Source organism: Cheilinus undulatus, linkage group 22 (assembly GCF_018320785.1).
Source record: "Cheilinus undulatus linkage group 22, ASM1832078v1, whole genome shotgun sequence".
In the NCBI taxonomy this organism is placed as follows: Eukaryota; Metazoa; Chordata; class Actinopteri; order Labriformes; family Labridae; genus Cheilinus; species Cheilinus undulatus.
This window is the reverse complement of record NC_054886.1, coordinates 7288052-7315838: the sequence shown is the minus strand read 5'-3', so window position 1 is coordinate 7315838 and position 27787 is coordinate 7288052. Positions and strand designations below refer to the sequence as shown.

The 27787-nt window shown below is 37.6% G+C and overlaps 1 protein-coding gene across 1 annotated transcript; it reads right to left on the bottom strand.

Moving 5' to 3' along the window:
- Positions 1-312: 312 nt before the first annotated feature.
- LOC121504981 lies at positions 313-27787 on the bottom strand. The gene is made up of 4 exons (XM_041780095.1): positions 27718-27787; positions 3073-3456; positions 2564-2680; positions 313-452 (listed from the first exon to the last, which is right to left on the bottom strand). The coding sequence occupies exons 1-4, from the start codon at positions 27773-27775 to the stop codon at positions 313-315; spliced, it is 699 nt and encodes a 232-aa protein (XP_041636029.1). The 5' UTR covers positions 27776-27787.

Genomic DNA, 27787 nt, shown 5'->3' with positions numbered 1-27787 from the left:
TTAACAGTTAAGCTTCAGAATATGAAACGTGATAAATAGTCAAGGTCCCAAAAAAAACAACCACATTTTTCCTATCATGGCAAAAAGAAAAAAATTATGGAAGTAAGTCCACTTAAGGCCTCCATACATCATGAACTCTTTACCACATTTGACAAACATTTGTGATCTCTAGAGTAAAGATCTGTATCACTGATATAAACCCAGCAGACATCAGTCAATTGTGAGAGCTTTTTACTACACATCTCAGCAAATATTAGATAAGTTACAAGATAGATATTTCTACTTGTGCCAGGAATATGTGTCTTTCTCACTTTAACTGTCTGATTCCTTATTTTCTTCTATTTTCTCTTCAGCATCGTCGCCCTCTCGTTGTATTTCCTCCTCTTCTCTTTCTTCTTCTTCTTCTTCCTCTTCAACTCTTTGTGTTAAAGGGATAGTATTCCCAGGAGCATCTGAAGCACACATTTACTTATCAATTCATAATAAACAGTTATTCACTGTGTAGATACTGCATTGTTGTTTGCCTAAATAATAATCATTCTTAGCAAATGAGCTTTAGCTAAGAATCATAAATGATTTTTTAATCAATAAAGCCCTTTCAAGATGTAACCCCCTTTTTCCTGAAACAGAATTACCTTTAAAAGAGCTTTTTTCCTTACAAAGTGGCAAAAAGGGGCAAAAATGAATAAATAGTGGAAATGTGTGACAAAGAGTGGTGAAAATTAATTAAAGGTGGCAGAAAGTGGCCAAAATGGGTTAAAATTGGCAAAAGGTAGCAAAAATGGAATAATGGAAGCAACAAGTTTTGAAAAAATGACCTAAAAAAGTGGTAAAAATGGAATAATGGCAGCCACATGTTTTTAAAAAAGGAAAAATTGATTAAAAGGGGCCAAAAAAGTGGTTTGATGGATTAAAAAGGCTAAAATGAGTTAAAAAGGGAGAAAGTGCGTTAGAAGTGTTAAAAGAAATGGTGAAAATGGTTTAAAAGTGGAATGAGTGGGTGATGGAAAGTAGTAAAAAGCTGTTAAAATGGACAAAAATAGCTTCATGGGTTAGATGCAAAAACAATGGTAAAAAAGGGTTTAAAAGTCCAAAAATGTGGAGAAAATGTATTGAAAGTTTTTTTTTAAAAAGTGGTGAAAATGCATTTAGAAGAGGCAAAAGCAGCACCAATAATAAGTTAAAAGTGGCAGAAATGGGTTGGGAAAAAATTGTGAAAAGCTGTTTAAAGTGGCAAAAAGTGGTGTAATTGGTTAAATGCAGAACTAAGGTAAAAAAAAAAAAAAAAAAAAAGATCAAAAGTATCAGAGTAGCTAAAATGGATGAAAAGTGGCAAAAAAAAGTAGCAAAAATGGAATAAAGGTGGCAACAAGTTTTCAAAAGTGACATAAAAGTGGTGAAAAAGTATTAGAAGGGGTAAAGCAGTGGAAACAATAAGTTAGAGTGGCATATGGGTAAGGTGCCAAAAGAAGCGGTGAAAATGGGTTAAAAATTGCATAATAGGTGGGGGAAGTGGTGAAAAGCGGTGGTGAAAAAATAGTGGCAAAAAGTGTGGTCAAATGCAAATCAGTGGTGAAAATTGTTTAAAAAATGCAAAAAAAAGTCATAAAGAAGGATTCAAAATTACAATAAAAGTGGTGAAAATGCATTAAAATAATATGTTAAAAGTGGCATGAGTGGGTTGGAAAAACTGAAAACTTCTTAAAAGTGGCAAAAGAGCAGAAATATGTGATGATTGGCCCTCACTGCTTTCCTGCACTATTTGGTGTTCCCTCACCAGCCTTATAGCTGAACAGATAAAGATTTTATATGGGTATTATACGGGGAATGTGTATTTACAACCCATTTCAGACAGGATGTAACTGAGGTTGGTCCTAGGTTGCTAGTGCAAGAGCTGGTGTGGGGGTTGTGTGGGGCCCAGAGGTTTTTTGGAATGTACACTTTTTTAAATCTTGTTGACCTGTAAAAATATGTATTATTGATTTTTTAACTTTATTTCATTTAGTTTTGCTTTTTTGTGTGTATGACTGACTCTTCATCTCCTTTTTGCTCTAATTGCTGTTTTGTTATAATACATGTTTTTTTTTTTTTTTTGTTTAACAAAATCACTTATGAGTGCAAGCAATGTAAACATTGCATCTCTCTGAAAACCCAATTAATTTCTTTTTTATTTAAGTGGCAAAAGAGGCAAAAAAAAAAAAGTAAATTAAAAGTACAAAAAAATATTACAAGAGGAAAAAATTTGGTGAAAAAATGGATCAAAAGAGACAGAAAATTGCCAAAATGGACTAAAAGTGTCAAAAGAAGTGGTGAAAATGGGTTTAAAGTGGAAATAAAGTGGTAAAAAATGATCATAATTGGCAGAAAGTGGCTAGAACTGGTTAAAAGTGGCAAAGTTGGGGGGGGGAGTTGTTAAAAGTGACCTAATACAACTTCAAAATCAGCACAAATGCTCCTTATTCAACACACAAACACTGACATCATTCACAATTCATAACAGGGGAGGAACTATTCATTGTTTTTTCAGGGGCCCAGCCCAATCAGTGGGCAGGCCTGACTCTACCTTGTGTCTGATGCTGAGTGTTGGATTCCCACTTGATGATGCAGGAGAGGGAAATGATGAGAGTCAGGAGAGGGAGACACCTCAGGAGATGAACCCACACTTCCTCGCTTTGAGACTCTGAAACATAACCAACAGATAAAACAGCATGGAGTGAAAGTTTGCACCTTTTCTGGCGAGTTTCAGTTTTGATGTAAATAGTTAGTCACACTGAAGCAGCAATATGATTCGCTAGAGGGTATGGACCTAAATAATCAACATTCTTTTGTGATTTTATCAAGATAAAATAATAACCTGACATGATAAAGACAACTTCTGTAACCTAGAAACTGTAAAAGCTGGTAGAAAGTGCTCTGAAACTCAGCACTACCAGTGCTAAAAGTGCTTTTCAGGCCCCAACTCCTCTTCAGACTCAAGTGGATGGCATCACTAAGACTATGTCTATTTTTCATACTATCAGTGGTTAAAGTTGAATTTTTGGGGTATTTGAGCAGTAAGGATTGATAACTTACCTTCAACTATGGCGTTGTGTTTCTTGGCATTTGTGTTTTCGTATCTGTTCTTATTGGCTGTAACTGTGATTACAGTCCCATCACCTTCAACCCTTAACAAAACAGGTAACTCCACCGTCAGACTGCAGATGTATCTTCCAGAGTCAGCTCTTGTGATGTACTGAAAGGTCAAGTATGAGCAGTCTGATGTTTTCTTTGGCTGAGATCCTTGGGTATTAATACTATATGAGAAATGCTCCCTCTTAACAGTAATTTGATTTTTCGTCCAGTTAATTCTGCCTCTGTCAAACTCCCCGTTCCAGCAGCAGGAGATGTTCACTGGTTTTCCCACAGTGATGGAAACATCAGGAGTTTGTTTCACAACAAGCGTGTCAAATGAAACACCTATGAAGAAGCAGAAAAACACATGATACAGCCGTTCATCAGCACACAAGGCACACGTCAGCATAAGCAGCTCCCTTCATGATGGAGACGTCTGGAGATTTGGTTACAACATGAGTGTCAGATAAATCCCTTAAAGAGACCGGTGTGTTCTTGATTGTGTTATGGGAAATGTTAAACTGACCTGAGCTTGTGTAATGATTTTCTTGTCTGAATACTCAAACTGGCCATCATTGTGAACTACTCGTGCATACAAATCCTCACACCACTGATGCAGTGGTGGGAGCAATTTGGGGTAATCTGTCCTGCCCAGGTTCACGTCCCGGTCAGGGACTATACAGAAATTAAAACTCAAAGACTTTATGTGTGACAGACAGCAAAAATAATGACCAAGATTTTGTTTTTTCTTTAATAAATTTGGTCTCTCATCTCTTGGGGACCAAAAAGTAAAAAAAAAAAACATTCTGTGACAAAAGTCTTCAAAATATCGTAGAAAAAAAGGGGGTGGGTGAGTGCTATATGGGGTCAAAGTATCCAACGCTGTGTCATAAGAATCAGATGCTCTTAAGGAAATGGATGAGAAAATTGTTTTCAAAAAAGGGGAGCAATGACCTGCCTGTATACTTGTCAATAAAAGTCTATAATATGGATGGCAGTCAAAACTGAAGATCCAAGGCACTCTGATGTCAATAAAAATCCTTCATTAAACAGGAATTTGTTTAATGAAGGATTTTTATTGACATCAGAGTGCCTTGGATAAACCAAGTTCCAGGCTCACTAGATAACGTTCTGTAGGAGCTAAGAAGAAAAAAAAACATTTTTGAAAATCAATATGCAAGTTACATGTGGATAATCAATATATATTTTTATTGATTTAAAATTATGATGATAATAACTACTAATAAGGATGGCACGTTTTAAATTGGAAACTGCACAAAAGCTAATAATAAAATAAAATAATAATAAATAACTTATTTTGCTCAGCTTTGACAATTCTGAGGCTGTAATGTAAAAGAAAAACAGCAACAAATCATTGAAAATGTAAACATTTTCATTTTACCCACACCGATAAAATCAGCAGGGGGTTATGTAGAGGGCTCTGTATCTTTGTGTGTTTGTTTCTTTGTTTCTTTGTTTGTATGTGTACACGATAACTTGAGAATGGAAGGTCGGATCTTCACCAAACTTTCAGGGAATATTGGGATAGTGACAGGGAAGAATCGATTAGATTTTGGTGATGATCCGTGCACCTGTTTGGTTTTTCTCGGACTTCGAAATTTTGAACACCATAGTAATCAATGGGAGTGTGAGTTCCTCGGTGGCGCTGCTTAGGCGTGGGTCTGCCGCCTCAGACGGCCATTCTAGTTTGGTATTGTAAAGGGAAAAAAACCTCTCATCATTAAGAATTTAAACCAGCATTTAGAGCATTAAAGTCCTAAAAACGTTGACATGTTTGGTCGTTTTGATCAAGACTGAAGTTGATAAACAGATTTAAAGGCACAGTACATAAAATTCTAAGCCCAAACCATAACAATATGGCGAGTAAAGACCAGCGCCATTCAGGTCTGCCCATCTTCCTGTTTACCTCTTATTTTGAAATTGCACTTCTGTGTTTACACTGGAAGTGATATTCATGCATTCCTCCCTCATTTTGAGAAACTTAAGTACTGGGAAGGACTCTTATCTAAGTCCCACCTGCAGAGATTCTGACACTCCATGTTTAATATTAAGAATGACAGACAGTGCATTTAATTCAAAGAATGTTAATATTAATGCGTTCACTTCAGCACCAACATGACAAAGTTTCCTCCCTGAACAAAAGAAAACTGTAAGAAAACCACCATGATAATGTCATGATAACGATGCCACACATGGATAAAAGAGCCTCACACTGATTTAGCTCCTGGTTATGGCTTAGTAACAGTAATGTCAACGCAATATTGACCTGCCTTATTTACACATTATTTATTTTAAAGTCATACAGAGGTGGAATTGGTTCCTGATCTCTGGAAATTTTGTGTGCCATAAAAACTGCAGCGCATCTCTATCAGCTCTCACAGACAGTAGGCTAATCTGTTCTCTTCTTACGTTGTGCTGTTACCTTCCTTATTATTAGATGCTTAATGCAGAAAGACCAATTTTCATGGAAAGCGTGTGTTTCCCCAAATAACTGCATGACGGTTCAGCGTGTCAGTGTGCCAGTGATTGGCCTACAACATTGTAAGAGGAGCATAAAGCTCTGCTTTCAGACCTATTTACAAAGTTTTAGAGCGTGCACTTTATCATGGAAGTTTAACAAAGTATCACACGGTTTGGCTGCACAGAGACAGAAACATATTCAAACATGTTTACACAGCACTGCCAACCGACAAATAACAGCAAATAAAAGCAGTGAACAGAGTGCTCGATTCAAAACTAGAAGTAGTATTGCAAAGGTGGGTAGCTGTAAAGGTCCCTATTGATGGGAAATGTTGAGTATGGGGGTTTCCATGATGCTGAGGTCAATTTGGGTGATTTAACTCTGAGCGATAGCCATGATAAGACACATCCTGTCACAACTGTAAGAATGAATAATTTCTTTGTCTTTGAAAACATTAGGAAATATCTGGGATACTGTAAGACCTCAGTTAAAAATACAACATAGGAATAGTTACTTTTTATATTAATATAAATGCTTCTGTGCAGAAATTCTTCATACTGAAGCTTTAACCCATTATGTTACATACATATTGTGTTTTTGTGAATGTTTTTTGAAGACGTTGTACTATAAAACATTCAGACAAAAATCATGCCATTTGCAGTAACACAACCAAAGTGACTGAAAAATAAAATGTAACAAATGGCTCTAATGGACAGAAGTTTCCATAATAATATCACCAATAACCTCAACCACACCAACACAATTCAGAAAAGTTTTTAGACATCTGCACGTCTGACAGGAGTCAGGTAAACTCTGCACAAAATCCAATGTTGAATTATATTTTACCAAAAACATTTGGAACAATGAATGCCAGATTTCAACATGGATGATAGATTTATCTAGAAGAGGTGCTCCCAAGTCTCCTGAGAAGTTCACAACTCATGGTAATTTAAGAACCATTGAGGCCAAATTTATCCGTAATCCAAACGCGATTAGCCGGAGGATTCTACCATAAAACCCTGTCCTACTGTTTTAAGACCATAGTTTCAATGACAAGGTCAAGAATGCTGTCGTATAACTTTATATTATCAGATTAATCTTATTTTACTCACCCCAGGTGGAGCAGGCACAAAAACACATAAGAATTACCAGACTGCTCATCCTTTCACACCTCTGAGTACTAAAACTCATCTGTTCAACACCAAACGCCTCACTGCAACCACATTTCACAAACCAGCCCCTAGTTCAGACTCTGAAGGTCTGCACAGAAAGAAAGATAGAAACAAAGGAAGCTGTGTAAGATGATGCAAATCTTTGTGCTCTGCTTTTTTTAACATCTTACGCATCGTTAGGGCTGGGTGTTGTTTGGATTTTCTCCAAATGTCATGATCCTTCCTAAATGACGCCTGGATAAAAACATGTGTTCTAAGTTGTGAACACCCCATTTGACCCATCAAGCCCATTTCTCTCTATGGTTGCCCAGTCCTGTTGTCCTCTCACCAGCAAGACTTTACAAAATGGGATGAACATCAGATTGAGATTCTGTAAACCCATCCTCCGTGTCCAACGGAAAACACCAAATACTGCATGCAGAGCAGAACCTGAACTAGATCCTTTACTCATCAAAATACAGAAGAGAGCATTTAAATTTTATACTTGTCTAAAAGAAAGGGAGCCTCTCCAGGCAGCTGGTACAGAGACTCTGTTCACCTGCAGAGTCCTCAGACTCAAAACCAACCAGCTTAAACCAAATTATTCAACAACAACAACAAAAAACTATATAACTCAAAAATCAAAGCAAACTGGAATGCTATTTGTCCCATAATAGGGAAAAGTTAGAATACTCCACAGCCGAGGAAATGTTTGTCTACATACAGACTCAACAAAACCTCACCATAGAAACAAAATGTCATAGACCAGTGGGACCCCTTTGGGGGTCATGAGACACAGAGAGAGTGTTGCCAGATGCCTTTAAAAAACTAAGAATATTTTTTCAAGTTATTTCAAACTAGATTTTACCCATTTTTATGAAAATACATGCATATAATTAGTTAAACGTCAATAAAAATGTGGTCATTTGGTGAGATTAATGCTGAAATTAAACTAGTGTTAAAAAAATCTGTGAAATGTAAGTCTGCACACAGGTGGACAGGCCCCGGACAAAGCCAGAGAATGGACAGCCCCCTAGTTATGATTTGTTGAAGATATAAATGCTGAAAATGGTGTCAAACTGATACTGGGTTCTAATGTTGAAAGTATGCAAGTATGTATTTTTGCCAATTTTTAACTACTTTCCCACCCAATTTTGCCACTATTATTTGCCACTTTTTGCTTCTTTTTTTAACCTATTTTTACCACCAATTTATACAATTTTTAAGGCATTTTTGTCAGTTTTAAACCCGTTCCACCACTTCTTGCACCTATTTCTGCCTCTGTTGACCCATTATTGCACTTTTAACCCCTTTCCACCACATTTTATGCAGATTTTTGCCAGTTTCACACATTTTTGCCACTTTCTGCCTAACTCTCTGCCTTAGTTCACCCATTTTGCCAGTTTAGACCAACTTTTCCCACTTTTTAATTCCATTTCATCAACTTTTCCACCCATTTCTGCCACTTTTAAGCCAATATCAACACTGTTGACCCTTTTTACCACTTTTTATGCCTTTTTGCAGCTTTTCCCTATTTTTGCCACTTTTTACCAATTTCTGCTACTTTTAAAATGTCATTTGATTTGATTTGCTTTGATTTGATAATACTTTATTGTCAGATGCAAGATCTGAAGTTTGTTTTGCATCAAAACAGCAGCTCCGTTATACACAATTCAAGGGACAATACAGACATACATATAACATTCAACAAGGACAATTAACAAAGAACTGTCTACTCCAATTAAGACCTCATTGATTTTGTGTGATTTTGTGGATTAAGCTCCTTGTTTAGCTTTAGGATGGACTGATGTATGAAGGACTGTTTGAATCTGACCCTGTTAAAGCGTGGCACAGAGTACCGACACCCCGATGGTAACAGCACATATTCTTTGTTTAAAACATGGCAGGGGTCAGAGATGATGTTCTTAGCCAATCGCATGGTGTTATTTTGATAGGCAGCTTCAAACAGTGCGTCCAGAGGTTGGCCCACAATCTTTGAACAGATTTTAATCAAGTGTCTCAGTCCAGATTTTGCAGTGACTTTGAGGCAGCCGTACCATACGGCATTACAGTACTGCAGGACACTAAGGACGACAGAGTTGAAGAACAGAAGGCCCTGAATGATCTGAGGCAACAGAGGAAACATATTCTTTGTTTGGTCTTTTTACAGATGAAGTCAATGTGATGTTTCCATGATAATGATGAGTCGATCATGACGTCCAAATATTCAAATGACTCCACCTGTTTTATGCAGACATTATTAATGACAATGGGAGCTGCAGGTATGGGTTTTGAGCTGAAAACTACTTCCTTCGTTATTTTGGTGTTTATTTCCAGAGCGTTATTTTTGCTCCATGTCACAACCTTGTCCACACCCTGTTGATGCAAGCCCAGGTTGTCTGAGTTATTCAGCCGTGTTAACAAGACAGTATCGTCTGAATACTTGATTACAAATTGATTATTTGAAGATGAATGGCAATCGTCTGTGTATAACGTGAAGAGAAGAGCTGAACTCACACAGCCCTGGGGGGCCCTGACATTGGTTGTGATAGCAGAGGAGAGGGTTTTATTTACCATGACCAACTGGACTCTGTTGAGGAGGAAAGATGCATACTAGTGAATCAAATATGGGTTAACTCCCTGATGGAGTAGTTTAGAGATTAAAATCTCCGGTTGAATTGTACTGAAGGCAGATGAAAAATCTAGAAAGAGAACTCTTGCATAGTTATTGGGTTTATCCAGGTGTTTGGAGATAATGTGGGTAAGTGCAGCAACAGCATCGTCTGTGCCACAACCTATTTTATAAGCAACTGGAATGGGTTTGTCATTTATAGATTTCTGTAAATGATGTAACAAGATTCTCTCTAGAGCCTTCATGATAACTGAGGTTAATGCTATGGGTCTGAAATCTTTGTGTTCTTTGGCACACTGAACTTTGGGTAGTGGTTTGATGTGTGACATTTCCTCGCTATGGGAACTGTGCATGTATCAACTGATAATTAATTTCACCATCTTTTCCACCATTTTTTTGCCCTTTTTAACCCATTTTATTCCTGATTTTAAAAAAGGGATTTACATTTTTGAGATGACTACAGACCACAGCATGAATGAATTAAAAAAAGACCATATTTTTGCTTTGTGGTTATTATTCAAGTAAAAAATATTACAATGGAACATTTTTGTTGACTCCATGGCCCCAGAAAGCTCTCCCCTTTATCCCCCTTTATGGGCAGCTTTGTCTGCATATGACTATTCTTGATTGTGCACGGCTGTTCAACCACCTTCAGTTACGGTGCAGGTTCCCGGTCTCTGGCACCTTTATTTTGGGGTGCCAGCTGAAAAGTTGGAGAACCCCTGCCATAGACAAAGCTGGATCCTTAAAGAGGAAAGACTGTGTACCCACTGCAGCCAACAGGAGGTGGAAACAGCGCTGGACTTTTTATCAACCTGTCCTTTATACAATAACATCAACCAAGTTCTATCTACTTTTTCACCAGCAAGCAAAAACTATTCATGATGAACAATGAACAGAAGCGTCCATATCTGCTGGGTGAAGATTGACATGGAAATGTTGCAGCACATTATGTGAGCTGTTGTGACCAAGGGAGATCCTTAATCACACCACCACGATGACACAGACTTTCTGCATATTAAAAAACATAATGTCAATGTTTTTAATTACAATTTAAAGTTAAACCAAGATGTCGATGTCATTATCATTATAAATTTGTACACTGCTTTGGTGATGAAACTGTTGATGTGTTCCATGCCAGTAAAGCTAATTGAACCGAACTGAACAAAAGATGGCTCAAAAATGTAGATATTCAAATACATCCCCTAAGAAGAAGCCAAAAGAACAAAGGAAGGGAGAAGGGAATGGGTTTTTCTTGGTATTGGATTTTGACACTCATCTCTACATACTTGCACTCTGATTTTGTTCATGACAATCCTCTGGTTCACAGTGCAAGTCCTGTCTGAGCTACGGCTGCCTCATAATGCAGTTGAGATTCCCACATAAGGGGAGTTTGCACAGGCCAACCCAGGCCAGCAAGCAATGGCAAGGCCTCAATGCGTGAACCACCTTCTCGATCCTGGTACACTTTATCAACAAAAGTATCTGGCCACACCTGTAAATGATCAATTTCCGGTGATTCAATTAGACCTGCTGTCACAGGTGTATAAATTAAGCATACTAATGGGACTGTGGAGTGACCAATCACGCTCCTCTGGTTGGCAGTCAGATCAGTGAGTCGTGGTTTGGAGGATGCTGGGAGAACGTTACCTGCCATTGTTCCAGCTGTGAAGTTTGGTGGAGGAGGGATAACGGTATGGGGCTGTTTTTCAGGGTTTGGGCTGACATTGCTGGACATTGTTATGCTTCCAACTTTGTGGCAACAGTTTGGGGAAGGTCCTTTTCTATAACAACAAGACTGTACCTCAGTGCACAAAGCAAGGATTATAAAGACATGGTTTGATGAGCTCAGTGTGGAAGAACTTAACTGGACCGTACAGGGGGGCTAACAGCAGGTCCAAGCCCCTCAAAAAGCCCTAAAATGTTTTCATATCAAAGAAACTTTCCATGAATGGAAATATTCTTTGATTTAAACCCATTTAATATGCACGTACATCAGATTTAATCTAAAATTTGCAATCACAAAAGCTCCATCAATTCTTGACTCTATGTCTGTTTGTAGGTCAATCTTTGCTCAGTATAGCATGTCTCAAAGTAGACCTCGTTTGATGACTTAAAGTTTGGTGGTTTGTGGTTGAGTTACATCCTGTTTTTCTCATCACACCATCGTCCAGAGCAGAGTACACAACAACTAAATGAGAACTACAAGACCAATATAGCTCTGAGAGGAGGAGAGCTGCTCTGTCGTCATGTGTGGAGGACCAACGTTAAAGTTTGATGTTTAATAAGTGTACAGGGAAAACAACAGCTTCTACTAGCCAGCAGCTGTTCTCTAGAATCAGCTCAGTGTGTGAGGCTTAAAGCTGTTGTGGTTTCATTCTGACACGTTTAAGGACAAGCTGTTCTATGAAGAAACCCTGACACATCATGTGTTTATTTCAATACAACATTTTCAGGAACTGCAAATTCAATGAACACACGTTAATCCACTCTCAACCTTTAGACATCAGCAGGTATAACCCCAATTCCAAAAAAGTTAGGGCACTGTATAAAATGTAATTAGAAGCAGAATACAATGATTATCAAAGCTAATAAACCCATATTTTACTCACAGTAGATCATAAACAACATCAGATGTGGAAACTGAGAAATGAAAAATATTAGCTCATTTTGAATTTGATGGCCTTTATATGTCTCATAAAAGTAGGGACGGGACAAAAAAAATGACTGGGAATTAAGGGATTCAAATGAAGAACAGCCAGAGGAGAATTTTGTTACAAATTAGGTTAACAGATCAGTTACATGACTGGGTATAAAAGGTGCATTTTAGATGGGCAGTGTCTATAAGAGGAAAAGATGGGCAAAAGTTTATGAGTCTGTGAAAAAAATGTGTCTCACAATTGTGGAACCGTTTCAGAAAAATGTTCCTCACTGTGAAATTGTGAAGACTTTAAATATCCCACCATCTACAGTGCATAATATCATCAAAAGATTTCAAGAATCTGGAGAATTCTGTGAGCAAGGGACAAGGCTGAAGGTCAGTATAGGAAGCTGGTGATGTTGGGGCCCTCAGGGGCCACTGCATTAAAACCAGGCATGATTCTGTACTGGAAATCACTGCATGGACTCAAGAACACTTCCAGATAACAGTGTCTGTCAACACAGTTGGCCATCCATGAATGACAGTTAAAGCTGTATCTTGCAAAGAAGAATGCGTGTAGAAATGCTGAAGTAGAAGTGCCTGTAGCGTGGGCAGCTTACACATCTGGAAAGGAACTATCTATGCTGGAAAGTAGATAGAAGTTTTAGAGTGAAATATGCTCTCATCCAGACAATGTCTCTTTCAGGGAAGACCTTGATGACAACCCTAAACCCCATACCACAACCATCACAACAGCATGGCTTCACAGTAGAAGAGTCCGGCTGCTGAACTGACCCCCCTGTAGAATATAAAAAAACATTTGGAGCATCTTAAAAAAGGAAAAATCCAGCAAATAGGAGTGAGGTCTCTTGTGCAGCTAGAATCCTACATCAGACAAGAATAGGACAACATTCCTCTCCCAAACAACAGCAACTGGTCTCCTCACTCACCAGATGTTTACAGACTGTTGTTAAAAGAAGAACACAATTGTAAACATGGTCCCCTCTGTACTTTTTTTTTTTTTTTTTTTTAGATGTGTTGCTGCTATCAAATTCAAAATGAGCTGATATCTTTTTGGGACATGTGAAAATTTCTCTGTTAAACATCTGATTAGTTGTTCATGTTCTTTTGGGAATAAAATATTGGCTTATGAGATTTGATAGTCATTGCATACTGTTTTAATTTACATTTTATACAGCGTCCCAACTTTTTTGGAATTCGGGTTGTAAATCCCCGTTTTATCCACTTTATGTGACATCTCTCTAACCCTCCTCTATTGAACTGAACCGTCAATTCATTAAATAACCTCATCACTTGAAAATCCTGACTTAATATCAGGCTTCATGTCTGCATCTCTGCTCTCTAGCTCCCTCTACAGGCTGACTCTTGCCTACCAGCATCTAAAGTCAGGTGTGATTACTTGTATGAGTTAAAACTCACAAAAGGTGTTCCTTGTATTTTTAGACCTTGGCTGTATTTTCAGCATACTTGGGTGTGATTAATAGGGGAAATGTTTTGGAGCTGCTCCAGTAGATTACTTCAGCTGAACTGTGAAACAGCTAACAGCACTAAGGTAATCCTCCAGGGGCAATGCGGCCGTTCAAAGTGCGTCCTTTAAAAATGCTCCTTTTTCCCTCTGATATGTTCAGATTGTTGTCTGAGGTGTCTGGAAATGTAACAGAAAGGATACCTACAGAGGAAGACTTTTTGTTAAGGTAAGAAACTTTTTTTTTTTTAACCTATCTTTTCTTCATTTCTGTCACAAAAATGGAAAACCGAACATTTTATAAACGGTCAAAAAGTTTTCAACAGGTTAGCTCCTGAAGCTAAAAACAAAACAGAGCTGGCTTTGCTAGCCAGAGAGCCACTACTATCTGCAGCCATAAAATAAACTCTTAAACCAGGTTCTTAATGGCTAAAATCATCCTGTTTTATAAAGTGCACTTATACAAGCAGGTGGCTGCTTTTAAAACGTTTGAAACAGATAAAACAATCATTCAGTCATTCACCAACTACTATCAAAACAGCATTTTGTCATTGTAACTTAAATATCTTTTAGAGAAATAAAGTAATTGTCGTATTTAAATGATGATTTTCAACAAAGAAATTATCATTAAGCCCAGTACAGTTACACCAGCAGAGGGCGCTCTATACCAAGAAATTCAAAGCCTCTTTGATGGGAAATTTATCCTGTAACTTCTCTCTTTAAACCATTTGGACTTTTTTTTATCCATTTTTGCAGTGATTGATGTTTTTTGCACATTTTTGCTCTGTAGTTAATGAATGATTTTGCACATTTTGCACTGTGATCAATGTTTTTTGCCCATGTTTTGCTCTGCCGCATATATTTTTGAATATTTTCACATGGTTATTGATGCATGTTTTTTGCAGTTTTTTCACTGTAATTTATGTTTTTGTACACATTTGTGCACTGGGATTTATTTTTGTGTTTGCGTATTTTTGCACTGATTAATGTATTTTTGTATGTTTTTGCAAATTGATTTATGTTTGTCTTTGTGCATATTTGCAGCTTTTGATATGTTTTTATGTTAATTTTTGCATCGTATTTAATTTTTTTTCTTCACATTTTGCCCTGTGATTTTTTTTTTTCTTTGCTGCACATTTTTCACAGGTTAATGTATATTTCTTGCAACTTTTTGCGCTGACTTTTTTTTTGTTTTTTGCATATTTTGCGATGTGATCAATTTGTTTGCCCATTTTTGGTCCCAACCCACGTTTTACGAGTAAAGAACGAGAGTTCGAAATGAAGTAAAACCAATGTTTTTTTTTTGCACCGATAGACCTTAGAAAGAATTGGGCAAAGCCCGTGCGATGTCAGCTGTTTAATTACAAAATTGAAGCCAATCTGTGGCATCATAACAGCAGACTCAACTTCCTGTCAGCTAAGCTAGTTCTAAAGCCAGCTTTCTGGAGGTAGCGTCTGCCCATCAAGCTATCTGTCAATCAAATGAGACGCACCAATCAGCGCACAGTGAGGTTTTTCCTAAATATAATTGAAACACTTGTAGTACAAAACAAATCAAAAATTCAGTGAGAGCACATGAAAACATTAGCTAATGAGACACATTTTGTTTTTTTTGAACCAGGCTGTAAACCACTTTATTTCTAGTGTAAAAACTGGCTTCTAACATGTGTTGTGTACGGGACTTCTGGTGTTTCTGCAGCCAGTCTCAAGTATTGCAATTTTTTTGCGCTCCTGCCTTCATTTTTCAGGACAAGAGGTTTCCCCTTGTTTGCACATTTTGCATAGATTAATGTATGTTTTCTGTACATTTTTGCACTATGATTAATTTTTTTTCTACAATTTAGCCCAGAGTTTGTTTCATTTTTGCACTGATTAAAACTTTTTCTATGTTTTTGCCCTGAGATTCATTCATTTTTGTACTGATTATTGTTTGTTTTATGCACATTAAGTCTGTCTATCCAGATAACTATACTTTTAAAGGAAGTATTGTACTTCACTACATTATGAATCATTTCAGTGACTGAGTTAAACAATAAAAACTGAATGACAACAAGAGGAGGTCCAAGCTTTAATGTTGACTATGCTCCCCCACTGAATGAACCACTGCAACATCACCATAAACACATTCATGTCTACTGAATCCATACAGAACATGTTCAACATTTATAAAAAGGCCATGGTGATTGTTGTCCTCTAACAGAATAGAAAGTAATAGTTGTATGAAATCAGCAGAGTGTGAAAGCAGACAGTAAACGTGATAAGCCTTTAACAGTGCAAGTATACATGTTGACTAATATTAGGTCAGTTATTGGTGAGATTTTTCCATTTGTTTGAGAAATGCAGGAGTTACAGATGTGTGTCTGTTATTTTCTTTCTTATTCCTTATGTTCTTCTATTTTCTCCTCGACATCGCCGTCTTCTCATATTTCCTCTTCTTCTCTTCCCTCTTCCTCTTCTCCCCCTATTTGGGTGAAAGGGATTTCATTCCCAAAGGCATCTGAGACATAAATTCAGTTATCAGTAAATAATATATAAACATTTAGCTGCTGTATTGTGAAGTGAGCACTGTATTGTAGGCTACCTTGTGTTTGCTGCTCATCTTCGGGTCCACACTTCTTGATGCAGTAGCAAATGAGGATAGCCAGTGAAATTATGAAATGTATGATACCAATCCACAATTTTATCGTGATACTTTCTGGATCATAACCTACAAAGAAAAAAGTATGGACTAAAAGTTAGTACTTTTTCCACAAAATATCAGTGTTGCTGTAAACTGTAAGTCACACAGAGGTCATTGTAACCGTCATTGTAAACTGTAAAGTCTGTTTTATCCATTATTTTTTCTAGACATTTGCTTTCCGACCTTTTTTTAATTAATTCATCATTTAAATCCAGTGATAATAAAGATAGAGAGAAATCAGTTGTTGACTTTTATAGTGTTACAGCAACATCAGCCCTTTTACCCTTATGAGTCTATTTGTTAATATTTTTCTTATGACAATATAAAGCGCTTAGAAAATGTTTACCATGCTCAAGTTTGGCATCATTTTTTCTGCACAACCTCAACTTAATTAGAGAGTATTTGAACTTTAAGTTCCTGTATCAAAAATCCTTCCATATGTGACCAAAGCTGGTAAAAAGTCCTGCAAGTCGTCTGAGGTCATTTTGGATTTTTTTACACATTATGAAAGCGTAGATTCCAGGCTTTCTAATGGTGTATCATACACCTTAATCTGATCATATTTTACAAAGATAAGCTCATATGAATGTTAACCTCTAGTTTCTGTTTGTTCTGAGAAAAACAGGCTCAAAGTTTCAGGACTTCTCCTACCTTCAGGCAGGCCGGGAGATGGGCATGAACAATAGAGCCACATTTACATAAAGTCCACCCAAACCAAGCTTCTGAATCGGACTGGTGACGCTCATCAAAATATTCCCATAGGAAATCCGCCATCATCAAACTTGCCCTGTCGAGTGATCTTGAAGTTGTCTGAAGTCTGTTGATAATTCTTGCTGCTTCTTCATTGTCTCTTCTACTTTTCTTCGCTGCAGGGTGCATCTTGAGGCTTGTTGTTAAAGGTGATAACTAGAAACAGCTGTAGTTACGTGCCGAGGGGGGTGGCGTTTGAGCCATGTGGTGTTTGTTATTGTCGATCTCAATGGGTGAAACTGGGAACAATACCAATATTATCACCCAGCAGTTTCGCTTTCCCCTCCCCTCAATATCCTTGCAGCAACTGCGAGAATAGGGCATTTTAAAACACAAAATTAACGCTTTTAAATATCACATTTGTGTTACTTTTTTCATCCAATGAGTGGTTTAAATGTCAAACTTGCATAAAATGAGAAAAAAACAAAAAGTGATCATTTTGAAGAAAACAACTTTGTATCCATTTTTCTCAACCACCAGAATGCCGACTTGCAGGAACTTTATATGGCTTTGGTCACGTATGTTAACATATTTCCACTAACATTATGGCCACCTTTTAGCTTTGCAAACTTAACTAATCATATCATTCTTTTAATTTAGTCTGTTTGTTCTTGGGCTGCGGTTAGCGCTGTTGGCTCACAGCAAAAAGGTTCATGGTTTGCTTCCTGGTCAGGGTCTTTCTGTGTGGAGTTTGCATGTTCTCCCCTTGGGTTCTCTCCAGGTACTCCGGCTTCCTCTCACCACCAAAGATGTGCTCGTTAGGTGAATTGGTGACTCTAAATTGCCCATAGGTGAGAGTGACTGGTTGTCCGTCTTTATATGTCAGCCCTGCAATTGTCTGGCGACTAGTCCAGCCCAATGTTATTTTTGGCAGCTATTTTTAATCTTAGTCTTAGTTTTAGTCTTTAAATAAAATGCATTTTAGTTTTAGTCTAGTTTTGGTCCATAAAATGTCCTCACATTTTAGTCTTTACTTTTAGTCCAAGCACTTCTTTTCTTGCTTAAATCTGGTACCAAATCATAGTAGTGTGTTCTCTGCACCCTGTCAAATCTGGGGTCCCTGCTTTCTACAGCTGAGAGACAGAAGAGATACAGATGTATTGTATTTTTGACTGATTTACCCACAGTGGAGAAATATCACAGATTTGAATGTCCACTGAAAACTGAATTACATTTTAGTCTAGTTTTAGTCATCCTGACAAAAACTAAACGTAGTTTTTGTCCGTTTTAGTCATCATAGATCTATTTTTGTTAGTTTTAGTCTATTTTTTGTCATGGAAAAAAGGCTTTCGACAAACATTTTTAGTCATAGTTTTAGATGATGACATTAACACTAGTCCAGGGTTCACCCCCCTCTTGCCCAATGACAGCTGGGATAGGCTCTAGCCCCTACGACCCCAGTGGATGAGCTGTGTAGAAAATGTTTGGATCCCCAGCACGCATACAGGACCACGTGGGTATGCAGGGCTGCTGTAATAAAGTCCATGTTTGGTTCTAGTTTTGGTTTTTCCTGTTGTTGGTCTCAGTTGTATCGTCCAAAGTTTTTTCTGATTTTATAAATTTGAACGATGGAAAGTTTTTGTAAATTTGGGTCATGGTTCTTTGTTAAGGAAGTGGTTGTGGGTCCTGAGGCTGGAGCAGCTGAGAACTACTGACCTTGATAGAGCAAAAGTTGAGGCTTATCTGACTTCTGCATTGAATTTATGTACCACAGACTGCGCTACATAGAGAGAGCTTTAGAGATCGACTTTTTAAGTGTAAACGGTTTCTGTCTGTTTCGTTCAAGATTCTTTTCATCCACCATGTACCCTGGAAAGTGATGAGGTTGTGCCAGAAATACCATGTTTTTCTGCTTGTGTTTGACATGGCATCTAAAAACTGAGCAGATTGAGCTAGAAATTGAGCTGATAGACATTGAGCGGCAGTGGATTTTTCTGCAGTTATTGCAGATAAAACTAGAATGGCCATCTGAGGCGGCAGACCCACGCCTAAGCAGCGCCACCGAGGAACTCACGCTCCCATTGATTACTATGGTGTTCAAAATTCGAAGCGGATCATCACCAAAATCTAATCGATTCTTCCCTGTCACTATCTCAATATTCCCTGAAAGTTTGGTGAAGATCCGACTTTCCGTTCTCGAGTTATCTTGTACACAAACAAACAAACAAACAAACAAACAAAGATACGGAACCCTTTACATAACCTCCTGCCGATTTCATTGGCGTGGGTAATAAATGAGACACCTGAGGATATTCAGACCCTCTCCTCTACCTTAACAGCTGGATCACTTAAGAGAGAGGACAGGGGAAATTCAGCAACATGAGTTATTTTGTAATGCAAAACTGCTGTACCACCTAACAGAAAAATCATAGGGCTTGCAGTTCACTTGATACATAGGGTAAGTATGTTTCTGCATAAGACTACATAGATCTACAGTGTGTGCTGTGTTGTAGCTTTGAACAGAAGTATAAATCTGGCTTTGGAGGCTTTGGAGTTGGCACTTTAATGGTCATCGTCATCCTTGGGCTTTATAAGACACTCTGTCCACAGCTGCTGTTTTTAGTGCTAGCAGTGCTCAATTTCAGTACAAATCAAAATATTGTGTTTGCAGTGTCCTGAGCGCTAAAACGCCCATAGCATGTACTGTTTTTTGAGGTGCCACTCACATTACTCAGCAGCCGACAGTTCAACTTTACTGGCCAATTAAAGGGGATATATTTTGCAAAAATCCCTTTTCTCAGGCCTTTCTAACAAAAATATGTGCCCCTGGCCTGTCTACAATCCCCTCAAGTACCAGAACCCCTCCTCCACTTTTCAGAAAATGTGTGCTGAAATTCCCTTACCCTAACCCTTACCCTAACCCCCCTGATGTCATGTGGGGAGTTAGCACTTCCCCCAGGTTCTGTTTGCCCTTCCCACTTGGAAGAAAGTACGATCCTCCTCTCAGGTGCCAGCTGAGAGGGTGATCAGGATCAAGCTCCCTCTTCACTTGTTTAATCTTTCATCCAGTTACATGACCCTCTGTCAAACTCCCCCTTCCAGCAGCAGGAGATGATCAGTCTACCCCCCACCATGCTGGAGACGTCCTGAGACTGGGTTACAACAAGACTGCCTGATGAAACACGATAAAATTAGGTGTTTGTGATTGTGCTATAGTGCAGTGGTTCTCATACTTTTCAGCCCGTGACCCCCAAAATATAGGTGCCAGAGACCGAGCATAGATATTTCACGAAAACTTTAGTGTGATCATCGTACTGTGAAGAAATTTGTGGCTGATTTAGAGCACAGACGGGTTCCTGCAGATGAAGGCATAATGAGGAAGGTTCCTGCCAGACAAATTCATCGGATTAAGAGAGCAGCTGCTAAAATACCATTACAAAGCAGCAAACAGGTATTTGAAGCTGCTGGTGCCTCTGGAGTCCCACCAACCTCAAGGTGAAGGATTCTATCCAGTCGTGCATAAACCTACTATTCAGCCACCCCTATCCAATACTCACAAGCAGAAACTGTTGCAGTGGGCCCAGAGATACATGAAGACTCATTTTCAAACAGTCTTATTCACTGATGAGTGCCGTGCAACCCTGGATGGTCCAGATGGAGGAGTAGTGGATGGTTGGTGGATGGCCACCATGTCCCAATAAGACCGTGACATCAGCAAGGAGGGGGCGGAGTCCTGTTTTGGGCCGGAGTCATGGGGAGAGAGCTGGAAGACCCCTTTAGAGTCCCTGAAGGTGTGAAAATAGCATTGGCAAAGTATATAGAGTTTCTGACCGACCATTTTCTTCCATGGTACAAAAAGAAGAACAGTGCCTTCCGTAGCAAAATGATCAATTCTTCATGCATGACAATGCACCATCTCATGCTGCAAAGAATCCCTCTGTGTCATTGGCTACTATGGGCATAAAAAGAGAGAAACTCATGGTGTGGCCCTATCCTCCTCTGACCTTAACCCTATTGAGAACCTCTGGAGCATCCTCAAGCTAAAGATCTATGAGCGTGGGAGGCAGTTCACATCAAAACAGCAGCTCTGGGAGGATATTCTGATATCCTGCAAAGAAATTCAAGCAGAAACTCTCCAAAAACTCACAAGTTCAATGGATGCAAGAATTGTGAAAGTTATACTAAAGAAGGGCTCCTATGTTAACATGGAACTTGGCCTGTTAAGATGTTTTTGATTGAAATAGCTTTGATTTCAGTAAATATGACCTCCTAATGCTGCAAATTCAACAAATGACCATTTCCAGTTCTTTACAACCTATAAAATGTTATAAAACTCTGCTTTGCATAATAATGTGGAACAGTGCATTTACAGATTTTTTTAATATAAAAAAATCATTATCATGGGGATGTTTGTTCAATCAAATTTGAATCATGCTGTAACGGCTGATGAATCAAAAATTATGCTGACTCTCATGGATTGACTATTAAGGAAAATCTGAGAAAAATATTATTTGCATAAGAATGTGAAATGCGGTGTACACGGAGACACGACAGGGCGTTGAAAATTCTGGCAGTAAGAATTGAAAACAGAAGGCGACAGGACATAATCTAACCATCCAAACTTATGAGATAGGACTCGACTGTAAAAATTATTCCTACTGTTTAAAGACCATAATTATCCAAACAGTGTTTGCTGAGCATACCTGTACACCTTTTCTACCTTCAGTGTGATTAAAGTTTAACAGTAGTTCAGAGTTCAAAATATGCTTTAATGGCATGGATGGTTAAAACCTTTGTTGCCAAAGCAAAATAAAACAAATGATGACAATCACAATAACACAACTGATGGTAAAAAAAAATATTTTCAGAAAAAACCCACAAAGTTATTGACTATACTATTACGTATTACTATTTTGGATTTTACTGATTGTAAAATTATGTTTTGATTCTTGGGATCTGGCCTTTTTCTGAAATATTATGATTTTTGTTTCTTGTAAATTTATGTCAAGGGCCCAGTCTTGACAGAACCTCTCTAACAGTGAGAGATTCTGCTGTAGTCCATATTCTGTTGGAGACAGCAGAACCAGGTCATCTGCATACATGTGAAATTTGATTTCTTTGCCTTGAAGGTTCAATCTGGGGCTACATGACTTTTCTAAAGCAGTGGCAAGATTGTTAATATAGATGTTGACAAGGGTAGGGGATAAGTTACATCCCTGATGTATTCCTCTTTCTTGTTAAAAGAATTCTGTTCTTTTATTTCCCAGTTTTACACAGCATTTGTTGTTGGAGTATTTAGATTTGATTAGGTCCTATACTTTGCCTCCAGTCCCACACTGAATAAGTTGATAGAACAGACCATTGTGCCAAATTGTGTCAAATGCCTTTCTGAGGTCTACAAAACAGGCAAATATTTCCTTTTTTGTTGTTTATGAATGTGATTTTGGATGAGGGTGTGTGAGGTATAAATATGGTCAGAGGTCTGATGGTTGGGTAAGAAGCCAATTTGGCTTTTTTACAGGACATTATGCTCAATAAGGTATAACAGTATCCTGAAGTTAAAGATGCTACAGAATAGTTTGCTGAGGTTACTGTTAACACAGATTCCTCTGTAATTACCGGGGTTGTGTTTGTCCCCGTTTTTATAAATAGGACAAACAACATCCATAAGAACCAACGATTTCATCTCAGACTCCTTCATCTTACATCGAGGAGCAAAACAGGGGTGTCCCATTTCTGGGCTTTTATTCAATCTAATTATTGAGCCGCTGGCAGAAAAAATAAGATCTGAAGAAAAGATTAAGGGTATAGAAATCGGTAATGTAATGCAGAAGGTATCACTGTACTGTGATGACATCATACTCTATTTATCAGACGTGGATTCTTCCCTTAGTCACCTAAACAAGGTTATCAGTAACTACAGCTGCTTTTCAGGTTACAAAGTAAACTGGGGTAAATGTGAGCTTTTGCCACTGAACAAACAATGCAGGCACACGTGTGTACAGAATATAAAAATAAAATGGAAGACAACAGAAATAACATATTTGGGTCTCAAAATTACTACCAGCTGTCAGCTAACAAGAGATATCAACCTTAAAGAAATATGGAAGAAAATAATGTCAAAAATAGAGCGATGGTCTAATCTTCCCATATCTCTATGGGGCCGTGTCAATATTGTAAAGATGAATATCCTTCCGACTGTTAATTATGTGTTAAGAATGTTGCCCGTCATAATACATAAAAGCTGGTTTGACCACCTGCACAAGACTATTTCCACCTTTATATGGCATGGGGAAAAGGTCAGGTGTTCCTATCAAAGAATGTCTAATGCATACATGAATGGTGGTTTACAGCTCCCCAATTTCCTTTACTATTACCTGTCCTTTGGCTGCCAACATGTCAGTGAACTACTTAATCCATCTGTAAGCAAGGATTGGAAACAGATGGAGAAAAGTATACTGCAAAACTTCAACATTGGTACAAAAGCTCTGTTTTATCTTATCCAAAGCAACTCATGGATAGTCCATTAGAAGCATCATTTAACGTTCTTAAATCATGTACAAAAATAATTGGAATTAACACAACAACATCAGTGAACCAACCACTATGGCAAAATCCTAATATAACAATAAATAAAAAGGTCATCAATTGGAGAAGATGGAAAGAAAAAAAGGTCACAAAACTTTGTCACATACTTTCCAACAACTGTTTCAAACCCTTTGATGAACTAACCACGCAATACTACATCCCAAAAAGTGAATATCTAAATTACATCTCTCTACAGCATGCAATCAAAGAAAAAATTCCAATAGAAAAATTAAGTTCTTATACACACAGCTTTGAAGATGAACTCCTTAACCATGACCAGTTAAAAAAAGGCACTGTCAGAAGGTTCATGGAGATATTAAATGACAGCAGTGCAGATCATTTTGAGATCATTAGACTGAAATGGGGCAGAGATCTAAACATTCCTAAAGATAATTTATCATGGGGAGACGTTTTGAATAATGCAAGACAACCATTCCGGTATACAAAGAACAAATTACAGCAATTTAAAATCTTGAACAGGCTCTACTACACCCCAACACAGCTGCAGAAGATGGGTATTCTTGAAAGCAGTAATTGTATTAAAAGTGGTTCTGCTGAGGGAACGCTAATGCATCTGCTATGGGACTGTAGTAAAATTAAAGACATTTGGCTTGGCATAATTAAACAAGCAGTGATCCAATCAAATATAGACATACCACTCACACCCCAGACATGTATACTGGGCGATCTGCACGGCTGTAACGATATTCCAGTAAAATATAAGAAAATCTTTCTATCTTTATGTATGGTCACAAAAAGAGTAATAATGAGGAAACATCACTTCTTAAACAGCAACTCAAATTATGAAGGGTATATTATTCAAAATATATTCTAATTGGTGACCGGTCAAGCGTTGGTAATTCTCAACTCCTATGATCTGAGAATTATTACCTATTATTTTTGTGCTTTTGCGTTTTGTAAACAAACATGCAAACTGATATAAGCAACATACTGTAATGTTGATACTGTTTGAGAAGAATATCTGAGAGGATGAAAGGGTCTACATCTGGGATGGTTTAAAGGGAGGGACAAGGGTATCATATATGGGTTTCACTTTCAGAAATGAGTGACAAAAATATTGAACTTTTTCATGATATTCTAATTTTTTGAGATGCCCTAGTATATACAGCTTACTGATGAACACGTTGGCTTTACATCAAATAAATAGTTAACACAGATGAATCTATAACATTATAGACACTGTTGGGAGTTCAGTTTCCAGTAGCAGTATGTCTGTTCCATCAAAATCAACATCAAAGTTATTCGTCCCTTTTCTTTTCTGTTGTAATGTTGTTGTATTTTGTCTTGAATAATGTCCACTTCTCCCACTTCTCATCCATTTGTGCTTCCTGTAATCTCAAACAATGCATCCGTTTTTCCATTATGAAGATTTTTTCCACTGTCTCAAGCCATTGGTCTTGGGTAGGTGAGTCTGCTCTGCCCCACTTTCTTGTTATAGATTTTTTTGCAGCTATCAACAATATTTTTACCAAGTATGTGTCCTTTGTTTGTACAGTTCCCTCAGGTGAGTTAAAATGACACATATAGAGTAGCAGAAAACTCACAGGAATACTCTATCCTAATATTTCTAGTAGGGTTCTATGTACAGCTTTCCAAAAAAACAGAATCTTATGGCATTTCCAAAATATGTGTGAGTGATCAACATCTATAGCTCCACAAGATCTCCAGCATGGCAAACTTTTATTGGAGTGTTTGCTTTTTAACTTGGGAGTAATGAAAAAAACGAATCAAGTTTTTCCTAGAAAACTTCCTCCGTGTCCGTGAATTGGTGGATGTTTGGTGTGTTTTCCACATGTCATACCAGTCATCATCTGAAATATTTATATATTCTATATTTATATATTATATAAATGGGATTCTGATTCCCATTTTTCTTTGATATACTGAGTTGAGTTTTTGATTAAAATGAGCAACTGATACGATGCAGAAATAACTCTTATTTTAATTCCCTTATGTAGTTGTAGTATTAGCATGATCACACCATTCACTTCCCTGGGGGGGTCTCTTTTTATTTCCTTCCTGAAATAATCTCTTAACTGTAAATACCTGAAAAATTAATGTTTGTCCAATTTAAACTTCTCTTGTAAGTTCTGAAAGCTTAACAACTCCCCATACTTCTCTATAGTGTACCATGCTGTGATTCCTTTGTTGAGCCACTGTTTAAAGCCTTTATCATAGCTGGATGGTCTGAACTCAGTATCAAATGCTACCCATTTTAACATATTTATTTTCTTTTTTAATTTGTCAGTTTTCATTATTTTGAACCATAAATTCAGGGAAAACAGTGTTACAGAGTCTATATTGTTTCTGATTTTCTTATAAATGTCTTTATCTCCAATAATGCATTGAATTGGATATTCACCAAATTTATTTTCAGTATCTTTCCACTTTGCTACATAGTCTGATTTGATCCAACATAAGACATATCTCAAGTGGGACACATAAAAGTATTCTTTTAGTCTTGGTAAACCCATGCCTCCTCTATCTTTTGGTAGCTGTAGAGTTTGATGCCTGATCCTAGGCTTTTTTCCTCCCCAAATAAACCTGGATATACACTAATCCAGTCCCATATGGTAAACTGAGCTTGAGTGACCTCTACTGGTAAAGCTTGGAATAGATAAAGAAGCCTAGGTTGCACATTTGTTTTAATGGTTTCAGTTCTTGAGTTAAGATCCAGTGGTAAAGTCGACCATCTCTCAATGTCTTTTTGTATTTCTTGAGTTAACTTATCATAACTAGCCTTGTATTACTGTGGCATTACTGTGTTTTAACATTCCCGAGCTTATACTGTCTATACCACAAGCCGTACCATTTTTAATGGCTTTGAGTTTGTCTTGTAATTCTTTTGATGTGATGGGATAGTCGAGGGCACACTGGTTGTTTTTAACAGCCCTCTCTAATTCTTTAGGTTTATCCAGTATTGAGATCTGAGTGGGATTCAAGCCCTTACATTCTGGACTTTTATACAGGCCTTCAAAGTAGTTTTTCCAGGTACTGCTGTCTTGAATTGCATTAGGCTCTGTGTTCAACCTTTTCTGAAATGTTTTCCACAGATTCCAAAAGCTGTTATCATCTATGGCCTTCTCAATCCAGTCTAATTTTTCTTCCATGTGTCTTACTTTTTTGTTATGGAGAAGTTTCTTGTATTGTTTTAGGGCCAAGAGATATCCCAGTCTAGCCTCTTGGTCATTTGGGTTCCTGTGTTTTTTGTTTGACAATGCTCTTAAGTTCTGTCTAGATGTTGCACATTCTCTGTCAAACCAACGTTGCTTGTGTTTTACTTTTTGTTTACGTGTTTGTACTATTTTAAATTTAGATTCTTTTGTCAATTTAATAAATATGTTCTGAAGGTGTTCTGTGGCCAGATTTAGGTTTTTCTCATTCAATTCATACTGAGTACACAGAAAAGTAAAGTTTTGGATTTAGTCATTTGTTTGTGCTGTGGTATAGGCAGTGGTGCTCTCCTCTGACAGTGCTTAACAAATTTCTTAGACCCCCCCTAACCCTAACCAAAGTAAGGTTTATGCCACAGCTGCCCTAAATTAACAGCATTGGTAATTACCAAAATCATTTTTTATGTTTCTGCAATGGTTAATACACCAATATGTAGAGGCTCTTTAACCCAAATGATATTTTCAATGCTAAAATATAATTGCTATTGTTGTCCATGAATTTTCAAATTTACTGAAAAAACTGAAAAAATAGTAAAGCACATTATTATTTCTTGATTAATATGTCAAATTATAGTTATTTATTCAGTTTGAAATTCCTCATTCCTGTTCATAATGGTAAAACGTGGAGAGCTCACTGAAAATGAAAGAGTTCGCATTAAAGCATTTCATGATGCTGGATGGTCTCTGAGACAAATATGACAGGTGGTCTAATAAATTTGTTAAGCACTGTATATCGTACTGGTAGAGGAAATGATCTGTTCTTCAAGATTGGTCTCAGAGATGGCATTAAGGATTTTTTAAGAAACAAGCTTATTTGATTATGGCTTGATAGGGGCAGCTGGGGCAACACTATAAATGCACTGATATATCCTGGGCTAATAGTATCAGTGACAAACACTGGATTTGTTCTTATTGTTGTTTTATTGAAGCTGGTGGTCCAGCAGTCATTTTTCAATCTAATTTGAATCGTTTGACCAAAAATTCTCTTGGTAAATTTTATTTTAATATCTAGATAAACATGTATAGATAAACAATAATAGACTATATGAAGCTTTTACTTACCCCAAGAGGAGCAGGTACATAAACACAACAGAAGAAACAGACTGAGTAAAAGCGTCATCGTTTCACACCT